Source organism: Dermochelys coriacea, chromosome 6 (genome assembly GCF_009764565.3).
Source record: "Dermochelys coriacea isolate rDerCor1 chromosome 6, rDerCor1.pri.v4, whole genome shotgun sequence".
In the NCBI taxonomy this organism is placed as follows: Eukaryota; Metazoa; Chordata; order Testudines; family Dermochelyidae; genus Dermochelys; species Dermochelys coriacea.
In genome coordinates, this window is record NC_050073.1 from 14520884 (window position 1) to 14543852 (window position 22969).

General features: G+C 42.2%; 2 protein-coding genes across 5 annotated transcripts in view; both read left to right on the forward strand.

Annotated features, from left to right (window-relative positions):
• Positions 1-12217, forward strand: part of CPT1A (carnitine palmitoyltransferase 1A) — a 73459-nt gene extending 61242 nt beyond the window's left edge. For 3 of the 4 annotated variants that reach the window (XM_038404910.2, XM_038404909.2, XM_043517913.1), the window contains 4 exons: positions 1409-1561; positions 3293-3397; positions 5258-5350; positions 9089-12217. In XM_038404910.2, the coding sequence (XP_038260838.1) occupies positions 1409-1561; positions 3293-3397; positions 5258-5350; positions 9089-9175 (438 nt within the window). In that variant the 3' untranslated portion in view covers positions 9176-12217. The remainder of the gene's footprint in view (positions 1-1408; positions 1562-3292; positions 3398-5257; positions 5351-9088) is intronic. The other variant, XM_043517914.1, reaches the window with a different exon arrangement.
• A 4154-nt stretch (positions 12218-16371) lies between these two features.
• TESMIN (testis expressed metallothionein like protein) overlaps positions 16372-22969 on the forward strand; it is a 37821-nt gene continuing 31223 nt past the window's right edge. Inside the window, exon 1 of the mRNA XM_043517915.1 lies at positions 16372-16954. Within this exon, the coding sequence (XP_043373850.1) occupies positions 16463-16954 (492 nt within the window). The 5' untranslated portion in view covers positions 16372-16462. The remainder of the gene's footprint in view (positions 16955-22969) is intronic.

Consider the following 22969-nt stretch of genomic DNA (forward strand, 5'->3'; position numbering starts at 1 on the left):
ATTTTTGATGAGCATTTGATGAGCTTGGAAATTACTTACCTGATTTTCAGATGTGCTGAGCACCCACAAATCCCGTGAACTTCATTTGGAGTGCTAGCAATACTGAAAATCAGGCCGAGAATTCAAACTTAATTTTTAAAATTGTTTTTATTTATGCAGTATGAAAAGTGCTTTTCACCCTGTGAACTTACTGAATGCCATGCTAGAAAGTCACTGGAAACTGTGGGTGCACAGCATCTATGAATTCTTTAGGTGCCTAGATTTGAAAATCTGGGCCTGGCTCATTTCAGAAAGTTCTCATTTCAGACAGTGTCCTATTATTTGGCCAAACATTTTAAAGGTAAAGGTTATGGCCAAGGTTTTTTTTTATTACAGTAGGTCAGCTGATTCAGCCATCTCAATCACTTATGACGTCTCCAAGTCCTGAATGGGCTTTTCTGAAGGCAGTACTTCAGCCTCTGATAGGATGCTGTTTCTACTAGAATACTTTTTTCCTTTCTTTATTTATACATCTGATCTTTTCCTCCCCTGTTTTTCCTGATCTCTATTTCTCCTTTTCTGTTTTTCCTTCTGCATTCCCCTGTGCGCCTTTCCAGCCACCCTTGTTCTTCTATCCCTCTCTTTGCCACTCTTCCCCAGTGGCTTCTTCTATTGGATGCTATCATTATCTCAAATAACTAACAGGAGAAGTATTACCAACTTCTTATGCCAAACCAAGTAGGCTGTCTAAGACCCTGTACGGATAGTACACCATGCTGGGATGGGAGAGGGCTCGGGAAGAAGTGACAAATTATCATGCTCTGAGATAGCATACTGGGTGTATGAAATAATCTGATTATCTAGAAAATGTGTTTTATTTAGGAATTAAAATCTTCTATTGCCATTGACTGCACTATCTATCAGCCTCCTAAAATAGCTGTTAAGCTCCCAGTTCTTTCATCAGTTCAATCAGACCTGCTTTTTGTACCTGTTTTAAGCAGAGTAATACAAAAGATTAGATTCTTTTTGATCTATAATCTCTCATGAAGCTTGATTTGAAAAGATGCACAATGAAGAGGCAAACTTCATAGGGCTAGTGTTGTAATCTTATCTCATGCTGTACCTGATTCAGTGAGTTACATCTCTGTTCTAGAACTAAATGTACCTTCACTACAGTTCTACCAGAAACTATTGATATAACTCCAGAAATTGAAATATGTTAAAACTAGAAAAGTTGGATTTAAAAAAAATAAATCCCACATCACTTCAAACTTCCTTTCTTGCTGTTGGTAGTTGTTCCTCATAGCTGGTTTTTGTTGCATACTTTGTCTTGTACTTGGCTTTTAGTACTGCAGGTTTTGATTTTGATTTCCCAATTTAAATACCTTCTGTCTGTTTCCTTGGTATGTTTTTTTTTATTATTCTTTAGAATGAAAAGAGGTGTAAACTACTCAGGATTGCTGCTGATAAACACCAGCACTTGTATCGTCTTGCCATGACTGGTGCAGGCATTGACCGCCATCTGTTCTGCCTTTATGTGGTGTCCAAATACCTTGGTGTTGAGTCTCCTTTCCTTAAGGAAGTAAGTAACCTTTCTTGGTTGCTATCCAGTAGTAGCTTCATCAAGTAAACAAAAGATTAGTTATCAGTAATTAGCTTTTTCTGATATGAGTTTACTATAATTTTATGTTAAAATATGTAGTTCTAAGGAAAATGTGAGATTGAGTTGGTTACGCTGACATTTTGAAATACATTAATGATGCTAATTTAGCTCTGGTCTACACAACAAAATTACTTCCCTATAACTATGTTGCTCTGGGGTGTGAATAATCCATACCCCTGAGCGACATAATTATACTGATCTAAGTACTGGTTTAGACAGCGCTATGTCAGCGAAAGAGATTCTCCTTCCGACATAGCTACCGTCTCTTACAGAGGTGGAGTTAAGTGTTAAGTCTTCACCAGAAGCACTTCAGTTGCACAACTGCAAATTTGTAGTGTAGATTTTCCCGTAGTAGTATTCAGCTTTATAGGAGACTAGATAAGATACAAAGACACAACTTGCAGAAAACTATTTTTGTAGAGTAGAAAGTGTCAGCAGTGGTTCAAAGAGATGTGACAGGTATTGCAAAAAGAATGATTGATAGTGATCAATCATTGGAGTTAGGCTTTTAATTTTCCTCTAGATTACATTATTTACATGTAAGGTGAAGTCACTGTAAAATATCACCCTTTGAAGTTAATGTTTGCTTAGGAAACCGTATACATGTTACGGATTATTGCACTAACAGAACATTATCTAGATCAGTGGTTCTCAACCCAGGGCCCAGCTAGCAAACAGCTGCGGCCAAGCTATGTGCTTCAATTAATTTTTAAAAAAAAAAAATAGCCATGGCTGCCTGGCCCCACATGTGGCGGGGTCCATGTCCTGGCTCCAGCTGCCCCACCCTGTGCATGGCGCTCTTGGCCCCACGCAGTGGAGGAGTCTCTGGGCGGGGAGCGCTGGACATAGAGGTCTGGTGGGGGGGATAGTGGGGTGGGCGCTGTGGTTCTCAACCTGCAGCCCATGTAACATGGCCCACAATTATAAATATAGGTTGAGAACCACGGATCTTGATTAATAAAGTTCTTTAATTTAATTATATAGTTTGGGTTTGTAAGGTCTAGACATGCAAAAATGGTGCAGTATTGCACTTTTTCTCATGGATGATAAAAATACTTTTCTGCTTCATTCCATAAAAGATTAATCACGTATGGGATCATTGTCTGGGTCACAGAGATTAATGAATGTAATTATCAGACTGAGGAGGAAAACAACTTTTTGCAGTTTTCCTTAGTCCTGTCTTGAAACTGGTGTGCTATAACTAGAGATTACACAGAACTCTTACTTTTTTGTAAGGGTTACAGTTTCTTAATACTTTACTGTGCAAATCAAGGGCCTGACCCAAAGCCCATTGAAGTTAGTGGGAATCTTTCCACTGACTTTAGTGGGCCTTGGATCAGATCCTTAGTGATCACGCTTCTTATTTCAGCAAGCCTTTTCCAAACATGCTACTAACAGGAACTTAATCTGTTTTCTGTATGGGATCAACGTCAAGACCTTATGTGCTGCTCTTTTTTTAACATAGCTTGTCCTGAAATATAGATCATTCATTTTAACCTGTTCATTCCATTGGGAATGTTTATTGGAGTTCATATTTAGTAGTAGTGCTTTATTAAGCAAAGTCTTGTAGCTTAGCTTGATCACAACTACTTAATTGCAACACACAAGCTGTCCATATGCACATTACTCTGGACTTCATATGCTCTAAAGGTTTTGTCAGAGCCTTGGAGGTTGTCAACAAGTCAGACACCACAGCAGCACATTGATCTGGAGAAGAACCCAGAGTTTGTAGCCAGTGGCGGAGGCTTTGGACCTGTAAGTTTGGGGTTTTTTAAAACATATTTTGTAATGCATACTTAAACAGGGGCTTAGTTTGCATGCGCCTAACTTGAAACTTTCATCTCAGTAATATGGAGACTGAAGACGAGTTGGGGGATTCTGAAAGTATGTGTGTTAATGTTTTCCTTTTGTATGTATGTTCTGAGGAGAATCTGTTGTGTTGGCTTTGTTCTTTTCTTTCAGACTAGGTAAATTGGGTGGGTTTTGCAGAGGAATCCAGGTGTGCTAGGCAGATATAACTATACCATGAAAGCTGGTGGATGGGGACTAACTTCACCTCTTGTGGTATTTGTGTTCATTATGACACATTCCTATTTTCTGCTGAACAACCACTGAGGACACAGAATAGCTGCAGATGAAGGCTCATGTGTACTGTTCCTATTTTTGTTAGATTCCCTCCAGTCAAAGGTGGGGATTGCAGTATATCTGCTATGTGATACTGTACTCTCTGACCAGTTAATCAGCCTGAAAATACCTTTAAATCACATCCTTGGTATGATTTTTATCTTTTCTCCAGTACACTGAGATACATTTTTTTTAAATTGCAATGTCATAAAATAAGAGAGCTCCCCAAAGGGGTGTTCAAATTAGGAGGCTTCTGAATAGATATTTTTTTTCTACATAAGACTTTTACCTACTCAACAAGACTAAGTGAAACTTCCCCTGGCAGCGTTTGAACCTCGGAAATCCTTTCTATGGGGTAGTTTGACTTGAGAAATGTTTCATGAACCACAACATCCAGATTATATATAGCCAGTAATTAGTATCCAAAAGAGGACACTTTTGCCAACAAAGAAATGTGTTTCAGCCATAGGGATTTCAGTCCATTCTTTTTTGTCCCTTCATTTTTGCTCTTACTTATGTTCCATTGTCTCACTCATCAAATTCTCTCTTCCTGTTTTTATTATTTCTTTTGTCTTGCCCCTGACTGTTCTCTTCACTTCCAAAGGGGCTCCACTTGTGATACCTCTAGCATCCCTCCAAAAAATGATAGAAAAGAGCTCTTCCATTGCGACAGTGGCAGCCCAAGGACTCATTACTTCATTACTCCCTAGTTTCTCTGCTCTTCTTTTAAAGCTCTACAGAACATGACCCTATAGTATAAAGAGAGAATACTAGGATATCAGACTGCTCAACAAGAATGGAAGATGCCCCCACGTGCAGGGAGGATGCATTACATTTAATAAGTAGGAGGTGCACAGCTGGACAGTCCTTCCTGTGTGTATTATAGGTCTGTCCCATGGAGCTGCATTTTGACACTTGGATCGTCATGTGCTGATAACATTGAAGGCAGACCATTTAATCTGTTCTGTGTTCCCCTAAATAGCAGTAATTCTTTGAGCTGAAGCATCATTAAACATGCATTAAAATTTATTTTTCCATTACAGCAGAGGTGGTCAACCGGGGGTTATATCAAACTTTTTAGAGAGCCACTGCAAGCCTTCTAACAGTAATTATAGTAAAAGTGAGGGGCCAAATTTGTCCTGGCTGCAAGTTGTGACCTGACAGTGGGGCGGAAGGGCTCCAAATTTTAAATAAATAAAAAAAACCTGCCAAGGTGAGGTGTGGTTCAGAAAAGATCAAGAATCCCTGCTTTAGAGAAAACTTCAAGTTATTTTAATACCTGGTTATAGAACAGGAATTGTGGTGTTTATATATGAGTGTATTAAACCTATTGCTGGTTTCAGAGTAGCAGCCGTGTGAGTCTGTATTCGCAAAAAGAAAAGGAGTACCCGTGGCACCTTAGAGACTAACAAATTTATTAGAGCATAAGCTTTCGTGAGCTACAGCTCACTTCATCGGATGCAAACCTATTGCTAAATACTTTTTCCACAGGTTGCTGATGATGGTTATGGTGTGTCTTACATTCTTGTGGGTGAACACCTCATCCATTTCCATGTGTCCAGCAAATTCTCTTGTCCTGAGACAGTAAGTGTGAAGTAAAATTACAATTTTATTAACCTTTTCTACACAGCTCAGTAGTGATTACATTTGCGGATTCATTTGTGAAATGCCCCTTGAGTCATATTTTTAAAAACATATATGAATCTGTAGTATATAGCTTCCCTGTTGACTTTTTTAGATCTGCTGTGAATCTGTTTTTCTGAACTTGTGTGTTGAATATCTTTATAAACAATGGAAGCTGCCCTCATTCAAGTTCATCCAGACTTTCATACACCATGAAAATATATGGCCTGATCTTTCTCTCACACATGCAGTGCCATGTGACTCATGTAAGATAGTCCATATCCATCCAGTAAACAACACTGGTGGAGTTGCGCTTTTTAATACTGCGCATCTTTCTTCAGGCCTTCCACTAGTTGGAGGCATTGGAGCTTTCAGACAGTGCAGAATGTATGCCACCTCTTTCTGAAAAAAATACCTCCTCGTCTAAACAATAGTTTGTGAAGTTTGTCCAGTTATTGTGTTGATTGGTATTTAATAAATGTGTAATATATTCTGAAGTTTTTAGTGAGGGTCATCCATTAGGATCAGGTGAGACTATCCTGTGATACAGGGCGAGCCTCAGTCATTCACTTTATTTTTTTTACTGTTTCTGTAAACCTGCTGAATTTTAGCCCCATAGGTGATCTCATAGGTAATTTAATATATCTTAATGACGCTTCCAGTGCTACTACCACCTATTCATAAATGGATAAAAACATAAATTTTTGTCCTTGCATCATGGAAATTGTTTATTGGAATATAGATGCCCTTAATTATTCATCCTTTAGTTGCCTTGATTTTTTTTGCCTTACTCATCAGCGAAGTCAATGTTCCATACCAAGAAGGAAGCATTTTTTATTAGTGACCTTGACTTCAATATTATTTCTACACCCAGTGTGCACTGTGTTCAGTGTTATAACTGTTTGGTTCTATTTTTAATCTTAATTTCTTCCTTTCATTATTGATCTTTAACTTACAAGAAGGAAAACTGGTCTGGTTCAGAGTTTATTATTAATAGACTAGAGCATTGTTGTACTATTATTTAGTATAGTTTTCATAACCTTCTGATGCCAGAAAGATAAGAGATCCCAACACAACCTCAAGTACGAAATGTATTTGTGACAGGTTCCCCTTCTTTCCTCCTCCCCCGGGTGCCACCTGATGTACTGGGGTACCACTGAGTCTGCCTGTTCCACCAGCCAGGGCTCCCTTACACTGTCCTGCTGAGCCAGGCCCTCAAGCCTACTCCAGCACACACACAAGTAGGGACACACCCAGCTGCAGAAAGACACAGAAACTGAAATCAGCTCTGCATGGGAAGACTCAGCTAGGGAATTGCGCAGCAGTTGAGTGCACACCACTCTCTGGAGTGCAAATCCAAAATTGTATCGTCTTGTGTTGCACAGAGAACTGTGCAGCATAAGCTCATGAAAATTGCTCCCTCCCTCAATGTGGAGGAAGTTATGCACAGCTATTTGCCTCCCAGTTATGAAAACTGGTTTTAAAGAAAACAAAAACAAGTTTATTAACTACAAAAGATTTTAAGTGATTATAATGGAGAGCAAACAAATCAAAGCAGATTACTGAGCAAATAAAATAAACACTCAAACTAAGCTTAATACACTAAAAAAAAACTGGTTACAAGTAGTAATTTTTCACCCTAAATGTTGTTTTAAGCAAATTGCAGAGGTTCTTGAAGGCAAGCTGCTCTTGCTTGCAGATTAAAACTCCAGGTATTTATTTCACAGGCCAGACACCTTCCCAGCCTGGGCTCAGTCCCTCTCCCCACCACTTTGTCTTTGTCTCTTAGGCCTTGTCTACACTGGCAAGATTCTGCACAGTAAAGCAGCTTTCTGCGGTGTAACTCCCGAGGTGTACACACTGCCAAGCCACTTAGTGTGCAGAAACTCCTCAGTTGCAGCGTTGCAAAAAAAAAAAAAAAAAAAAAAAAAAACCACCACCTTGAGTCATAAGCCTTACAGTGCAGAGTGTCCAGCGCTGTATTGGCAGTGTAAACACATTACAGTGCAGAAAGCAATCAATTGGCCTCCGGAAGTGTCCCATAATCCCTCAAGTGGCTGCTCTGGAGATATGTGCCCCCCTCCCTTTCAAAGCTCTGTTTCTGACAGCCATTGCATGCTGTGCTGATCTGCTCTGGGACACAAAGCAAACCATTAATATGGACTGCTCCTGCTGTTGAACACAGCGGCAGGCATGTGTGTGTGTGTGTGAGAGAGAGAGAGAGCGCCCAGGGAGGGAGGCGGGGGTTTATGTCAGGGTTTCCCCCTCCCCCGGCTCAGGACTGGTTGCTTTCTGCCATTGTCTGAATTTGTAAGACAGCATGTGGACACACTCTCTGTCCCCCAAAACGCACTCTTCTCCTGCCCTACACTCTCTCTGCCCACCCCCCACTTCAGTTGAAAAGCAACTGGCAATGTAGTAGGATGCCCATGGAACAACTGGATTGGGAAACCTGCATCATGTGATGCCGTGCCTGCCTCATGAGGCATTGCAAACCCTTCCCAAAGCACCCTGCAGCCAGTTGCACAGTGGGATAGCTACCACAATGCACTGCTGTCTTTGCTGTTGCAAGAGCTGCAAAGGTGGATGCGTTCCACTGGCACAAGGAGCACAGTGTGGACATGCAACAGCAGTTTAATTCCAGCGCTTTAATAAAAGTGGTATAACTTATTGCGCAGAAACTTGCCAGTGTAGACATACCCTTAGATGTTTCCAGCAGTCTAGGCAGGGATTCAGTGAAGAATGAACTTAATTAAGTCACTCCTCGGCCTTAAATAGGTTTTACGTATAGCGGGAATCCTTTGTTTTCCTGTGTGGTCTCTTCCCCCCCACCCCCCTCTCTTCCCCCTGTGGAAAAATACTGGTATTCTGTTATGGAGTCCAGTACCATGAGACTTTGATCACGTGACCCTGCAGTGTCAAAGCAGCCAGGAGTCAGAGGCTGTTTGTAGCATCCCAGGAAGGTGGGAAATTAGCTGATTGCATTCTGTCTGGTGAGCATTCCTCAGGTGCAAACACTTATAGTACAGATGATAGTCAATATTCCTAACTTTAGATACAAAAATCATACATGCATACAAATAGGATAATTATGTTCAGTAAATCATAACCTTTCCAATGTTATCTCACAAAACCCATCTTGCATAAAATACATCTTAGATATGCTGTAATCATATTATAACAATATGTCTATGAAGAATATGGGGTGTAGTATGTCAAAATTGTCACCAGAGACTTCATGTTAAAAGATTTCTCCCAGATCATGTGTATTTCCTAATATTTTGGTGTCATTTGAAAATCAGTTCCTGCTGAGTCTTATTTACAAAAAAAAATAAAAAAAAAATTACTATTTGAAATAGTAATCTGCAAAAGTCAGTGCTGTTCCTGAGGGAGAAATTTTTTCAATTTAACCTACAATAGAGACCCATATAATTTCAAACTAAAATACAGCTAAATTCTATTTACAGGGAAGTAAATGGATAATGGAGGAGGATCCATGCTGAGATAGCCGCCTTGTATACTGCATTAAACTTTATTCAGATTTTCACATTCTCCTGCTTCACTATGAATAGATGACTGCTTCATTCCATAAATTTCAATATTACAAAAAATGAAAGGAGGAAATAGTTAAGTTTGGCTACAAGATAATGGTGGCATTACAACTGCATTATAACTCTTGTTATATCTTTTTATTCTTAGGATTCTCATCGTTTTGGAAACAACATCAAGCAAGCAATGGTTGACACCATGGCTTTATTTGGCGTTGGTATGAACTCTACCAAGTGATTCCTTAATATCAATGCCAGTGTCCTGCCATTGGGGCGAGAACTCTTCTGATCAATGAATGAAAGCAAGGTGTACTCTGCAACGGTTAGAGGGGCATTTGGGTCATAATCATCCAGTGACCACCTGTGAATAAGGATTCAACACCTAGGCTGAGGTTCAAATGTCCCATCATTTCACAATAGCTCAGAAGAGTTTTCTTCCCATAAGGGATGACTTCTGACGTCCTATTTGATTCTAGGGATACTGTAAAGCAACATCATGTGAAAGACGTGTACTGTAGCTACTGTAGGCCTGTCTCAATTTTGTGTACATATGGTAACTTTTTACTTAAAATCTGGGTCTACTTGTATTTCATAAATGAGTGGATAAAATTTATTAAGTCAACCTCAATCAGCAGAAAGTATTTGCCTTCCTATGTACGAGTAGCAAAACATCAATTATTATATCTGCTGCTTCTGACAGTGATGAGACTTTTGGGTATTCATCTAAGTTGTCACTTTTTAAAGGTATTTCTTAACCTGACATAATCTAATGTAGTGCACTAACTGGAAAAATATACTGTGCTTCTTGGAAATAAGTATATGCTACAGTGGGTGGTAAAATAGTTGTGTTACATAAAAGAATGGCAGGTATCACCTATTTTCCTCTGTTTTATAAGCATATAGTTCGCCACATCTTAATTTTATTACCATATGAACATACCTGCATGTTGTATGACAGTGCCTTAAAAATGAAAGGCCTCAAATACAGGGAAACCTTACACTATGGGGTTCTTGTTTTTTGAATTATTTCTATACATTTTCTATGCTGAACAAGGGGAATGGGATTGTAAATTTAATTCTCAAGTTGTGATTTATTTAGGTGCAACATCGGATAAGAGTTCATGTTTTTACACATTGCAATTTGGCTGAGGGCCCCTATGTGAAATGCCCCTTTGTCTGTCTAATGAAAGACCAGTCCCAGTGAGACAATGAATTAACTTTTTTTCAGAACCACATTTCTAAAAAACACTATTTCGCTGTTTAAGTCACCTAAGATAACTGCTGCATCTCATGCACATTTTCTCTGGGACTCCAGAGAACGTAGCCATTAGCTACATACAAACCCGTTGGGCAATCCATAGAAGAAGACTGTCGCAGCTAAGGAACTTCATCTTGTCTCCCTCACGCTTAAAGCAGCACCCACCACATTTCCAAACATCTTTAAGCAGAAAGGATTAAGACAGCCAAATTTTAATGCCAGAATGGTGAAATCTAGCATTTGCTGGTCTCTGCCTGGAGAGGGTCTGGGTAAGGCCAGAGAGAATCAACACAGTTAATGAGGAAAGCAAATGGGGGGGGGGGGGGAGAAAGGGGGGAAAAAAACTGAGCAGTACTACTCAAAAAGGTATATAATGGAAATTTTAAAAGCCGAGTAAAGAAACCTTCACAGTTCATGGTTGCTATGAAATTAAATGAAATAGCTTTTTGTGATACCTCCGTTCCCTAGGATTCAAGACTGTGTTCCTTTTAAACAGTCTTTATATCACACAGAGCCTAAGCAGCATAAAATGTGGCAAGTACTTTATATACAGAGCAACTGTATATAAAAGGATCATGTAACATATACAGGAGTGGTCAGTACAAAAACTATATTATAACATTAACAGCCCTGTAAAGGAAAATGTCTAATTTATTTTTAGATTAAGAATATGAATATTTTCTGACCATAATCTTATTTTGACTCTGCCACGTAGATTTTTTTTCCCCTCTGGGTTTCACATGAATTTGATACACAAGTTTGGGAGGAGGCCCTGCTGAAGATCACAGATGCATAGTCATGTAAATATTGTAATGCTAGAAGTGGGCCAGATAATTTTTATTGGGTCAGATACAGTGTGCAGGCAAGGAGATTATCAAATAAGCCTAACTGCAACTGGCAGGCATGGCATCTAATCAGACTACTGCAGCAACTTCACAGTGAATTGTCCTTTTGGAGCTGCAGAAATCATGCACTATTTAAGATGACCATTGACCAATCTGTATTACATTGACATATTCGCTGGTAGGAGAATTTTTTATTAAGAAAATATTTAGATTTGACTCTCAGGTTTTAAATGTTACATATGTAGTTGTAGGTAGTGCAGTTATCAATGCAATTTTACATTCCTTAAGAGAGTGTAAATATAATTGGCACAGGAAGAGTTCGTTTTTATTGTACATGTTGAAAAGGATAAGTCTTATGTATTTTTTATTTGGAGCAGATAATTTCTAAACATGGTTTGTATTTCATTTATCTTAGAATGTCAACTGCATGTAAATAAAAATGTGCTCTTTTGGATGTAAATCTTAAATGCACAGTGAATGTAGGTTATCGTTAATTAAAAATTTTTTAATCTTCCTATCCTCTACATTATGTACACACAGTGGAACTGCTCACTTTTGTTTGCTTCAAAGTTGTATGAAAGTGACAGTTTAGCTCTAATTTTTTTGTGTGGTACACAATACTAAGAAGCACTGCGAAGTTAAAATATTATGTATATATTTATTAAAGTTCTTGATTGGTTGAGTCTCAACCAGTGATTTAAAGAGGACAAAGCTAAGGTTGATAATAGAATAGGGTAATAGAATTTGGTAGGAATTATAGTAAATCGGTTATTACATGTGATTGACTGGACAACTCAATTGTGCATTTCCAGAATTTTAATATTTAGCTTTTTGGTGTGATTTGGGAGACTTAATATTTAGGTGTTAACATTTACTCTGGTTGATGGCCCTAACTATTTTTAAAGTTTTGTTTTATTGTTTTTGGTGGGAATATGCATTAGGGTGCCTGACTTTAGCCCCACAAGTTTAAAAAAGTTCCTAATTTATTATGCTTTGTACCATATTGATTTCCTATATAGGATTTACTAATTTATACTGGTTTTATCATGCTCATTTATTCCACTTGTACTGTTTTTTCATCATTTATTTACATCTAATACTACTAGTTTGTTCTTTAATTATATTTGTTCTGCCTTTCGGACTCTGAAAAATAAAAATTAAGAGTTTTACGATTATCTCCCATTCTTTTGGAGTCTTCTTCCTTATCCTTTGCTCCCATATCTCTGCTCGTGGACCTAGGATTACCACCTTGCCAGTATCTGAGCGGCCTGTCTGGTTTTTGTTTAGTTTTAATAAACGAATTTGCCAGTTGTCAGAAAAATAATTTACCAGTTTTTATGTGGGTCTAAAGATTTGCATAATTATCATAATACAGTGGGATATCTAATGTTAAAGGTTTGTGTCCAGCTAAAGATGCTGCAGTGTTCCCACTTCCAGTTTAAGGAATAACAGATCAAAACTGTTGAAAATACAGCAGCTGGATGCTAGAGCTGTCGGGCATCTGGTTTTTGATCCCAGAATGCCCAGTCAAAAATGGACCCTGGCAGCTCCAGTCAGCACCACTGACCAGGCCACAAAAATCCGGTCGGCGGTGAAACAGTCAGGCTATGGCAGGCTCCCCTGCTCCGCACAACTCCTGGAAGTGGCCGCCATGTCCCGCTCTTAGGTACAGGGGCAGTCGGGGGCACTGCACTGTCCCTGACCTGAGTGCTGGCTCCACAGCTCCCATTACTGGGAACCAGTTGGCTGCAGGGGTGGCGCCTGTGGGCGCAGGCAGCGCACTGAGAGCCCTGGCCTCTCCACCTAGGAGCCAGACATGCTGGCTGCTTCCAGGAGCCGTCTGAGGTAAGTGCTGCCTGGCCAGAGCCTGCACCCCAACCCTCTGCCCTAGCCCAGAGCCCCCTCCTGCATCCTGAATCCCTCATGATCCTACCCCAGAGCCTGCTCTCCCAGTCAGAGCCCTCACCCCCTGCCCCAGCCCAGTTAAAGTGAGCGAGGGTGGGGGGATGGAGTGAGTGGGGGCAGGGCAAGGGGTATTAAGTTTTGTGCGTTTAGAAAGCGGCCAGCCCTGCTGTATGCCCAAGTGTGAGAGGTTTGTGTCACACGAGAGTGAGGAGCCCAGTGTTAGTCTTATCTGTACGTGTTATCTGTACAGATACTGCAAGTGGCTGTTTGGGGGGGGAGTTGCCTTGTGCCTGGGGGTTGGCGGTGCTGTGGGCTCGCCTTGTGGGGGGAGGGCAGGTTTTTTGCATTTCAAAGGTGATAACCGTCCGCGGCCCCGTACCTCCACGTGCTGTTCAAGTCTATTAGAACGACTCGCTTTAAGGAGCGCACGCAGGAGTTCATTTCCCTACATTTAAAACGTTTTCAGGAGCGGCGCCTACAGCCATGGCCCAGCGCTCGTTTTAACTTCGTATTTTTTTAAATAGCAAAGACTGGGGCACAACAAAGCTGGTTCACGCGAAGCGTTTGGAAGGAGGGTAATGGTACGATCGTAAGGATAAAAAGGTGGGCACTAAAGGGCAGTATGGCACCGTGCAATGGCTCAAACACCACGGCTAGGGCCCTGAGAAGGCAAGTCCTCCTTGCATTAGAGCTCAGAGGGCACTTTGGTGGCTTCCCCCTTAGGCCTCCACCTCTTGTTTCCTTACCCTAAGGCCCCCTTCTGCGGGAGCATGAGTACACGCTGCTGAGCCCTGTCCCCAGGAGAGGAACGGAGGGACCCGCTCAAAATGGCCGTGCCCGGGCTGGGCCGGAGGCGGCGTGGTGCAGAGCGCGCTCTCTGGTTCCTTGCCCGCCTCCCACGCGCTGCTGGGGCTGGCCGGGGCAGCCATGTGGGAGCCGGGCAGGGCGACGGACGCAGCCCTGCTTCTGCGCGCGGCGGCGGCGGCATCCCCCGGGGCTGCTGCTCCCGCCTTTGTTGTCCCGCGCACGCAGCGCTCCGCGATCAGCCCGCGCGAGGCCTGAAGTGGCCCTCGCCACGTGACTCCACCGGCCCTACAGAAGCTCCCTCCCCCCGCGCGGCTCTCGCGTAGGCCCTCCAACGGTCGCAGGGCGCGCGGGGGTGGGACTCGGCACGCTGACCCCTCCTAGGCCCAGCGCGGAGCCGGGCGGGGCATGGAGGGAGAAAGGCGGGAGCTCGCTGCGGGGCGAGGGGAAGGTGAAGGAGGCTGCAGCCTGATCGCCGGGGGGTAGTGAGCGCACCAGGTTGCCCCATCCACGGGGCGGGGCAGGCTGTCCAACCCCGGCATAGGGGGTCCCACTGGAGGTCCCCCCCAGTTGCGGGTTGATCCCGGGACTGGGGGTCCCAATGCACATTATACCTGCAGATAGAGGGAGTATCGTGATGCACACATGGGAGAGCTGTCCCTAATGGAGCCCACAGTGCTCCGGGGGAGATGGGGGTCACAATCCAGCCTGAGCTTCCCTTGTGCCCCACTGGGGATTAAAACCATGTCCCTCTCATGTGGGGCAGGCTCAAAATCCAGTCATACGCACAGAGGGTTGAGGGTTATGTTCCCACTGGGGTCCCAATCTCCTCTTTCTTCTTCTGCAAATGATAACACAAGCAGTGTTTAGAAACCACAGTCTACCAGTTCCTCCACACACCCCATCCTGGAGTCTAGGCACTAGTTATCCAGATCCCTGCAGATTTTGGATGCAAATCTATCACTCAGGCTCCTGGACACAATAGGAATAATAAAACTTTTTCTCTTCTCCTTACCCTTTTTTTTGCACTTGCCCTGTTTTCTCTCCTCTGTCTCCTGGGGTTAGAGGATTGTGCCTGTGTCTCCCCACCAAAATCCCCGTCTCTCTTGGGGTTGAATGTGACAATCCATCCCACCCCTGCTTGAGTATTGAGAATGATAGTAAACTAGTTTTCAGGATATATCTCTTTGTTATATATTTGTAGAGTGGCTAGCACAATATTGCCCTGGGCTCTAGGCACTACTGTAATATAAATAATATTTATATGGAGCTAATGTGACTAATAGTTGCTATAATAGAATATAAAGTGTTGGATTTTCATTTTTTAAAAATTTGCTAAAATTTTGGCTGCATATTCAGTTCTGGTTATGAATTTTGCCATCAAGTGGGTTTGTTTGGAATTAGACATTGATTTGGGCTCATCTTTAATTGTGTACAAAGAAAAGGAGTACTTGTGGCACCTTAGAGACTAACTAATTTATTTGAGCATAAGCTTTCTTGAGCTACAGCTTACTTCATTGGATGCTTTCAGTGGAAAATACAGCAGGGAGATTTATATATATAGAGAACATGAAACAATGGGTGTTACCATACACACTGTAACCAAAGTGATCACTTAAGGTGAACTATTAAGCAGGAGAGCGGGGGGGGGGGGGGGAGGCGGAGAATCTTTTGTAGTGATAATCAAGGTGTGCCATTTCCAGCAGTTGACAAGAACGTGGGAGGAACGGTGGGGGGAATAAACATGTGAAAATAGTTTTACTTTGTGTAATGACCCATCCACTCCCAGTCTTTTTTCAAGCCTAAATTAATGGTATCCAGTTTGCAAATTAATTCCAATTCAGCAGTCTCTCGTTGGAGTCTGGTTTTGAAGTTTTTTTGTTGAAGAATTGCCACTTTTAGGTCTGTAATCGCATGACCAAAGAGATTTGGTTTTTGAATGTTATAATTCTTGACGTCTGATTTGTGTCCATTTATTCTTTTACATAGAGACTGTCCAGTTTGACCAATGTACATGGCAGAGGGGCATTGCTGGCACATGATGGCATATATCACATTGGTAGATGTGCAGGTGAAGGAGCCTCTGATAGTGTGGCTGATCTGATTAGACCCTATGATGGTGTCCCCTGAATAGATATGTGGGCAGAGTTGGCAACGGGCTTTGTTGCAAGGATAGGTTCCTGGGTTAGTGGTTCTGTTGTGTGGTGTGTGGTTGTAGATCCTTGATGATGCGTTGGAGAGGACGTTCTTGATCCTCAGACATTCTTGTCAACTGCTGGAAATGGCCCACCTTGATTATCACTACAAAAGATTTTTTCTCCCCCACTCTCCTGCTTAATAGGTCATCTTAAGAGATCACTCTCGTTACAGTGTGTATGGTAAACACCCATTGTTTCATGTTCTCTATGTATATAAATCTCCCCACTGTATTTTCCACTGAATGCATCCGATGAAGTGAGCTGTAGCTCACGAAAGCTTATGCTCAAATAAATTTGTTAGTCTCTAAGGTGCCAGAAGTACTCCTTTTCTTTTTGCGAATACAGACTAACACTGCTGCTACTCTGAAACCTTTAATTGTGTGTGTTTGTTTTGTTAAAATTATGCTATTTATTTTATAGATAAAAGACTTACGAAGAAGAATTTTGATCTAGAAAAGTTAGATATCCCCAAAGAGAAAAACAGATGTGAACAAACTGAGATTCCAACTGTGGCTATGGAAAATCAGATACTGCTTGGTGGAATTTCAAGTACAGAAGATGGATTTATCACTGAAATATTTAGTCAAAATAGGCCATTTAGTTCTGAAAACCTTAACTTTGAAAATACAGTAATTAATAAACCTGGTGAAGAAGGATTTCACTCCAGTCAAGACAGTCATTTATGCGCTATGGCTGTTGGAGAAACTTTGCTGGATCAATTCAAATACCCTCTTACTATTGAAAGTCAAAATACAATACTCAAGGTCAAAATACAGCCACTTGTAGAAGACAATCATGATAATGGAATCCTTGGAAAATGTCAGAAGCTACAAGACCTAAATCCTTCAGAAGAAGCTAAACATACATATCCACCTCATCCACTGTCGCACTCATACAATGTCCATTTTCTGTCTTCCTTAATGATGCACCATAGAAATTCTAATGATTTGTCACTAAGTACCTGCCCTCCAGAAGGAACAATCAATCAAAATGTCAGAATGATACCAGTAAGATTCAACAAAACAGAGATTTCTATTTATATATTTTTTTCTTGATTTAAGTGTGTGAATAAGCACAGTTCCCATATGAAGAGAAAGCATAAGATGCTTTAAAGTTATTACTATATAAGTTGTATTAGCTACTATTTCTCTCTCTTTTATGCTGAACATAGGACCTTCACCACTGCCTTCCATTTTTGCCAGTCTGCAGTCTTAGGTGCACCATGTTATTCTGATAGCTTTCAATTCTGCTTGTATTGTGCATTTCCTTGTTATGCTTGGTCTTGTTGCTGCTTACCCCAGAGGTTCCAGTCCAGTGCCCATATTGTTATTCTCTTTGGGTCTTTCCTCCATGTATGTCCTAACCATCTTCATTTTTTCCCCCTGTAATTTCCTGTTCTATTGGTTTCTGTTTCATTCTCCTCTAGAGTGCTTCCTTAGTGACTCTTTTTCTGGCCAACTGATATTGAGGATTTGTCTAAGGCTGTTAGCTGTTTATGAAAATTTGGAGTTTAGATAGTAAGGCCTTAATTCAACTTAACTCCAAGTTTCAATACGATATAGTAAAACTGACTCTACAATTGTGTTAAATATTCAAAGTTACTTTGGAGGGCAAGATTTCTGTTTCTACAGAGGGGCTTTAGAGTTACAAAGGCATGTCTGGCTTTCACTATTCTCACTTTAATGTCTTTGTTCCATCTGTTGTACTTACAGTGCAGCCAAGATATGTGAAATATCCATCCTTTTCTATGGGTTGTTTGCAGTGTTGTAGCTGTGTTGGTCCCAGGATATTAGAAGGTGGGTGAGGTAATATCTTTTACTGGACCAATATCTGTTGGTGAAAGAGACAAGCTTTTAAACTAAGCAGTGCTCTTCTTCAAGTCTGGGAAAGGTACTCAGAATGTTGCAGCTAAATACAAGGTGGAACCGATTGTTCAGCACAAGTAGTTATCACACTTTCTAAGGGACCTTTCAAGGTGAAATGGCTCATTAGCACCTATGCAGTCATATGACAAAAAGGGAGGTTAGTAGATTACAGATTTTTGTTATAAACCATAAATCCTTGTCTTTATTAAGACCATGATTTGTAGTGTCTAACAAAGTCTACCAAAGCGTGTAGTGTCTAACAAAGTTATGTGGAACAGATTGTTTATCATAAGTAGTTAACACATATTCAAAGGGACCATTGTTTATCTTAAATTGATCACCTGATTGTGAAGTTTCAGATTAGGTGGTCTGTATTTGTTGTAATTTCTATTCATAACTTTTAAATTTGAAAATAAAAAAAAGGTATTACAGACGATGCAATTACAAGTGCACTGTATTTAAAATACAAAGATATGTTCATGAACAAGAAAACAGTAGTATTGCGTTCAGCTTTCTTTCACAAGGTTTTATTTTAGTATCTACTAGTACTAGATAGATTGAAACAGTTTTATACACCTCTCTATCTCTATATCATATAAATAGAATAGAATCATAGACTGTGAGGCCAAAAGAGACCACTGTAGTCATCTAGTCTGACCTGTATAACACAGACCACTGGACTTCCTTGAATTAATTCGTATTTGAACTAGAGCATATCTTTTAGAAAAATCCTATCTTGATTTAAAATTGTCAGTGATGGAGAATTCACCATAACCCTTGGTAAGACGTTCCGATGATTAATTACATTCACTTATTTTTTTTACCTTATTTTCAGTTTTAAATTGTCTAGCTTCCATTTCCAGCCATTGGATCTTGTTCAGTCTGTTAGACTGAAGATCCCTATATCAAAATGTTGTTCCCCATGTAGGTATTTATAGATTGTGATCAAGTCACCCTTAGCCGTTTTTTTCTTTTGGTTAAACTTAACAGACTGAGCTCATTGCGTCTGTAACGCATGTTTTCCAATCCTTTAATCATTCTCCTGTCCCGTTGATCGCTCTCCAATTTAATCAGTATCCTTTTGGAGTTTGGGACATCAGAAGTGGACATAATATTCCAGTAGCGATTGCACCAGTGCACCATATCCCCCCTAAATTTCAAGGTAATTGTAAATCAAGTTTTTGGAAAACCAAATCTTCTTCTTTGCGTGCTGTCTCTGTGGGTGCTCCACTTCAGGTGTCGGTGTGTCCCATCTGTGACATTATTGACATGAGCTGTGACCGCATAGATCATTGTTGCAAACAGGGTCATTGTTGCAAACAGGGAAGAAGGATAAAGGAGTTGGAGGCGCAAGTGGTGTTCTCGTCCATCCTCCCCGTGGAAGGAAAAGGCCTGGGTAGGGACCGTCGAATCGTGGAGGTCAACGAATGGCTACGCAGGTGGTGTCGGAGAGAAGGCTTTGGATTCTTTGACCATGGGATGGTGTTCCATGAAGGAGGAGTGCTGGGCAGAGACGGGCTCCATCTTACGAAGAGAGGGAAGAACATCTTTGCCAGCAGGCTGGCTAACCTAGTGAGGAGGGCTTTAAACTAGGTTCACCGGGGGAAGGAGACCAAAGCCCTGAGGTAAGTGGGAAAGCGGGATACCGGGAGGAAGCACAGGCAGGAAGGTCTGTGAGGGGAGGGCTCCTGCCTCATACTGGGAATGAGGGGCGATCAACAGGTTATCTCAAGTGCTTATATACAAATGCACAAAGCCTTGGAAACAAGCAGGGAGAACTGGAGGTCCTGGTGATGTCAAGGAATTATGACGTGATTGGAATAACAGAGACTTGGTGGGATAACTCACATGACTGGAGTACAGTCATGGATGGTTATAAACTGTTCAGGAAGGACAGGCAGGGCAGAAAAGGTGGGGGAGTAGCACTGTATGTAAGGGAGCAGTATGACTGCTCAGAGCTCCGGTACGAAACTGTGGAAAAACCTGAGTGTCTCTGGATTAAGTTTAGAAGTGTGTGCAACAAGAGTGATGTCATGGTGGGAGTCTGCTATAGACCACCGGACCAGGGGGATGAGGTGGATGAGGCTTTCTTCCGGCAACTCACGGAAGCTACTAGATCGCATGCCCTGATTCTCATGGGTGACTTTAATTTTCCTGATATCTGCTGGGAGAGCAATACAGCGGTGCATAGACAATCCAGGAAGTTTTTGGAAAGCGTAGGGGACAATTTCCTGGTGCAAGTGCTCGGGGAGCCAACTAGGGGGAGCGCTTTTCTTGACCTGCTGCTCACAAACCGGGTAGAATTAGTGGGGGAAGCAAAAGTGGATGGGAATCTGGGAGGCAGTGACCATGAGTTGGTTGAGTTCAGGATCCTGACGCAGGGAAGAAAGGTAAGCAGCAGGATACGGACCCTGGACTTCAGGAAAGCAGACTTTGACTCCCTCAGGGAACAGATGGCCAGGATCCCCTGGGGGACTAACATGAAAGGGAAGGGAGTCCAGGAGAGCTGGCTGTATTTCAAGGAATCCCTGTTGAGGTTACAGGGACAAACCATCCCGATGAGTCGAAAGAATAGTAAATATGGCAGGCGACCAGCTTGGCTTAATGGTGAAATCCTAGCGGATCTTAAACATAAAAAAGAAGCTTACAAGAAGTGGAAGCTTGGACATATGACCAGGGAAGAGTATAAAAATATTGCTCGGGCATGTAGGAAAGATATCAGGAGGGCCAAATCGCACCTGGAGCTGCAGCTAGCAAGAGATGTCAAGAGTAACAAGAAGGGTTTCTTCAGGTATGTTGGCAACAAGAAGAAAGCCAAGGAAAGTGTGGGCCCCTTACTGAATGAGGGAGGCAAGCTAGTGACAGAGGATGTGGAAAAAGCTAATGTACTCAATGCTTTTTTTGCCTCTGTTTTCACTAACAAGGTCAGCTCCCAGACTGCTGTGCTGGGCAACACAAAATGGGGAAGAGATGGCCAGCCCTCTGTAGAGATAGAGGTGGTTAGGGACTATTTAGAAAAGCTGGACGTGCACAAGTCCATGGGGCCGGACGAATTGCATCCGAGAGTGCTGAAGGAATTGGCGGCTGTGATTGCAGAGCCCTTGGCCATTATCTTTGAAAACTCGTGGCGAACGGGGGAAGTCCCGGATGACTGGAAAAAGGCTAATGTAGTGCCCATCTTTAAAAAAGGGAAGAAGGAGGATCCTGGGAACTACAGGCCGGTCAGCCTCACCTCAGTCCCTGGAAAAATCATGGAGCAGGTCCTCAAAGAATCAATCCTGAAGCACTTAGAGGAGAGGAAAGTGATCAGGAACAGTCAGCATGGATTCACCAAGGGAAGGTCATGCCTGACTAATCTAATCGCCTTTTATGATGAGATTACTGGTTCTGTGGATGAAGGGAAAGCAGTGGATGTATTGTTTCTTGACTTTAGCAAAGCTTTTGACACGGTCTCCCACAGCATTCTTGTCAGCAAGTTAAGGAAGTATGGGCTGGATGAATGCACTATAAGGTGGGTAGAAAGCTGGCTAGATTGTCGGGCTCAACGGGTAGTGATCAATGGCTCCATGTCTAGTTGGCAGCCGGTGTCAAGTGGAGTGCCCCAGGGGTCGGTCCTGGGGCCCGTTTTGTTCAATATCTTCATAAATGATCTGGAGGATGGTGTGGATTGCACTCTCAGCAAATTTGCGGATGATACTAAACTGGGAGGAGTGGTAGATACGCTGGAGGGGAGGGATAGGATACAGAAGGACCTAGACAAATTGGAGGATTGGGCCAAAAGAAATCTAATGAGGTTCAATAAGGATAAATGCAGGGTCCTGCACTTAGGATGGAAGAATCCAATGCACCGCTACAGACTAGGGACCGAATGGCTCGGCAGCAGTTCTGCGGAAAAGGACCTAGGGGTGACAGTGGACGAGAAGCTGGATATGAGTCAGCAGTGTGCCCTTGTTGCCAAGAAGGCCAATGGCATTTTGGGTTGTATAAGTAGGGGCATAGCGAGCAGATCGAGGGACGTGATCGTTCCCCTCTATTCGACACTGGTGAGGCCTCATCTGGAGTACTGTGTCCAGTTTTGGGCCCCACACTACAGGAAGGATGTGGATAAATTGGAAAGAGTACAACGAAGGGCAACGAAAATGATTAGGGGTCTAGAGCACATGACTTATGAGGAGAGGCTGAGGGAGCTGGGATTGTTTAGTCTGCAGAAGAGAAGAATGAGGGGGGATTTGATAGCTGCTTTCAACTACCTGAAAGGGGGTTTCAAAGAGGATGGCTCTAGACTGTTCTCAATGGTAGCAGATGACAGAACGAGGAGTAATGGTCTCAAGTTGCAATGGGGGAGGTTTAGATTGGATATTAGGAAAAACTTTTTCACTAAGAGGGTGGTGAAACACTGGAATGCGTTACCTAGGGAGGTGGTAGAATCTCCTTCCTTAGAGGTTTTTAAGGTCAGGCTTGACAAAGCCCTAGCTGGGATGATTTAACTGGGACTTGGTCCTGCTTTGAGCAGGGGGTTGGACTAGATGACCTTCTGGGGTCCCTTCCAACCCTGATATTCTATGATTCTATGATTCTATGGTGGCACCAAGTCTTGTACAGAGCAGGTCAAGTGGGGTGTCTATGGAAAGGTTGTAGTTTGCTGGTTATGATTATGCTGTCTCTGTGTGCGTATTATTTTTGTATTGGAAGTTATGACTATTGGCTATGTACTTGTATCTCAATGTGTTTGATTCTAAGTAGCCTCAGTGAAGCATTTGGTCAGCTTCTTGAGAATGGACATTTACTGAGACTAGTCCTATCAAGAAACACTTAACTGACAATGGACTTTGGGAGATGCCAGTCTACATCTGAGCTTTCCATGGGAATGTTCAAACTAACATGTAAACAATGGCGTTGTCCTGCTAAAAGCTGTATCATTCATTGACATGTGACTTGCCTGGTGGCTACAAACTCCATCATGTTGCTGTGACTTTGCACAGAAGAACAAAGGGGTTTCTGCCCACAAGAGAAAAAATATAAAAGGCCTTGGAAACCCTTCCATTTTGTCTTTGGCTGGCTTAAGAGATGGCCTCTCCACTCCCAAGAGATGCCTGAAAGAAACTGGAACAAAGGACAGTAATTACGGGGGTGTGAGTGATTACTGGACCAAGACTA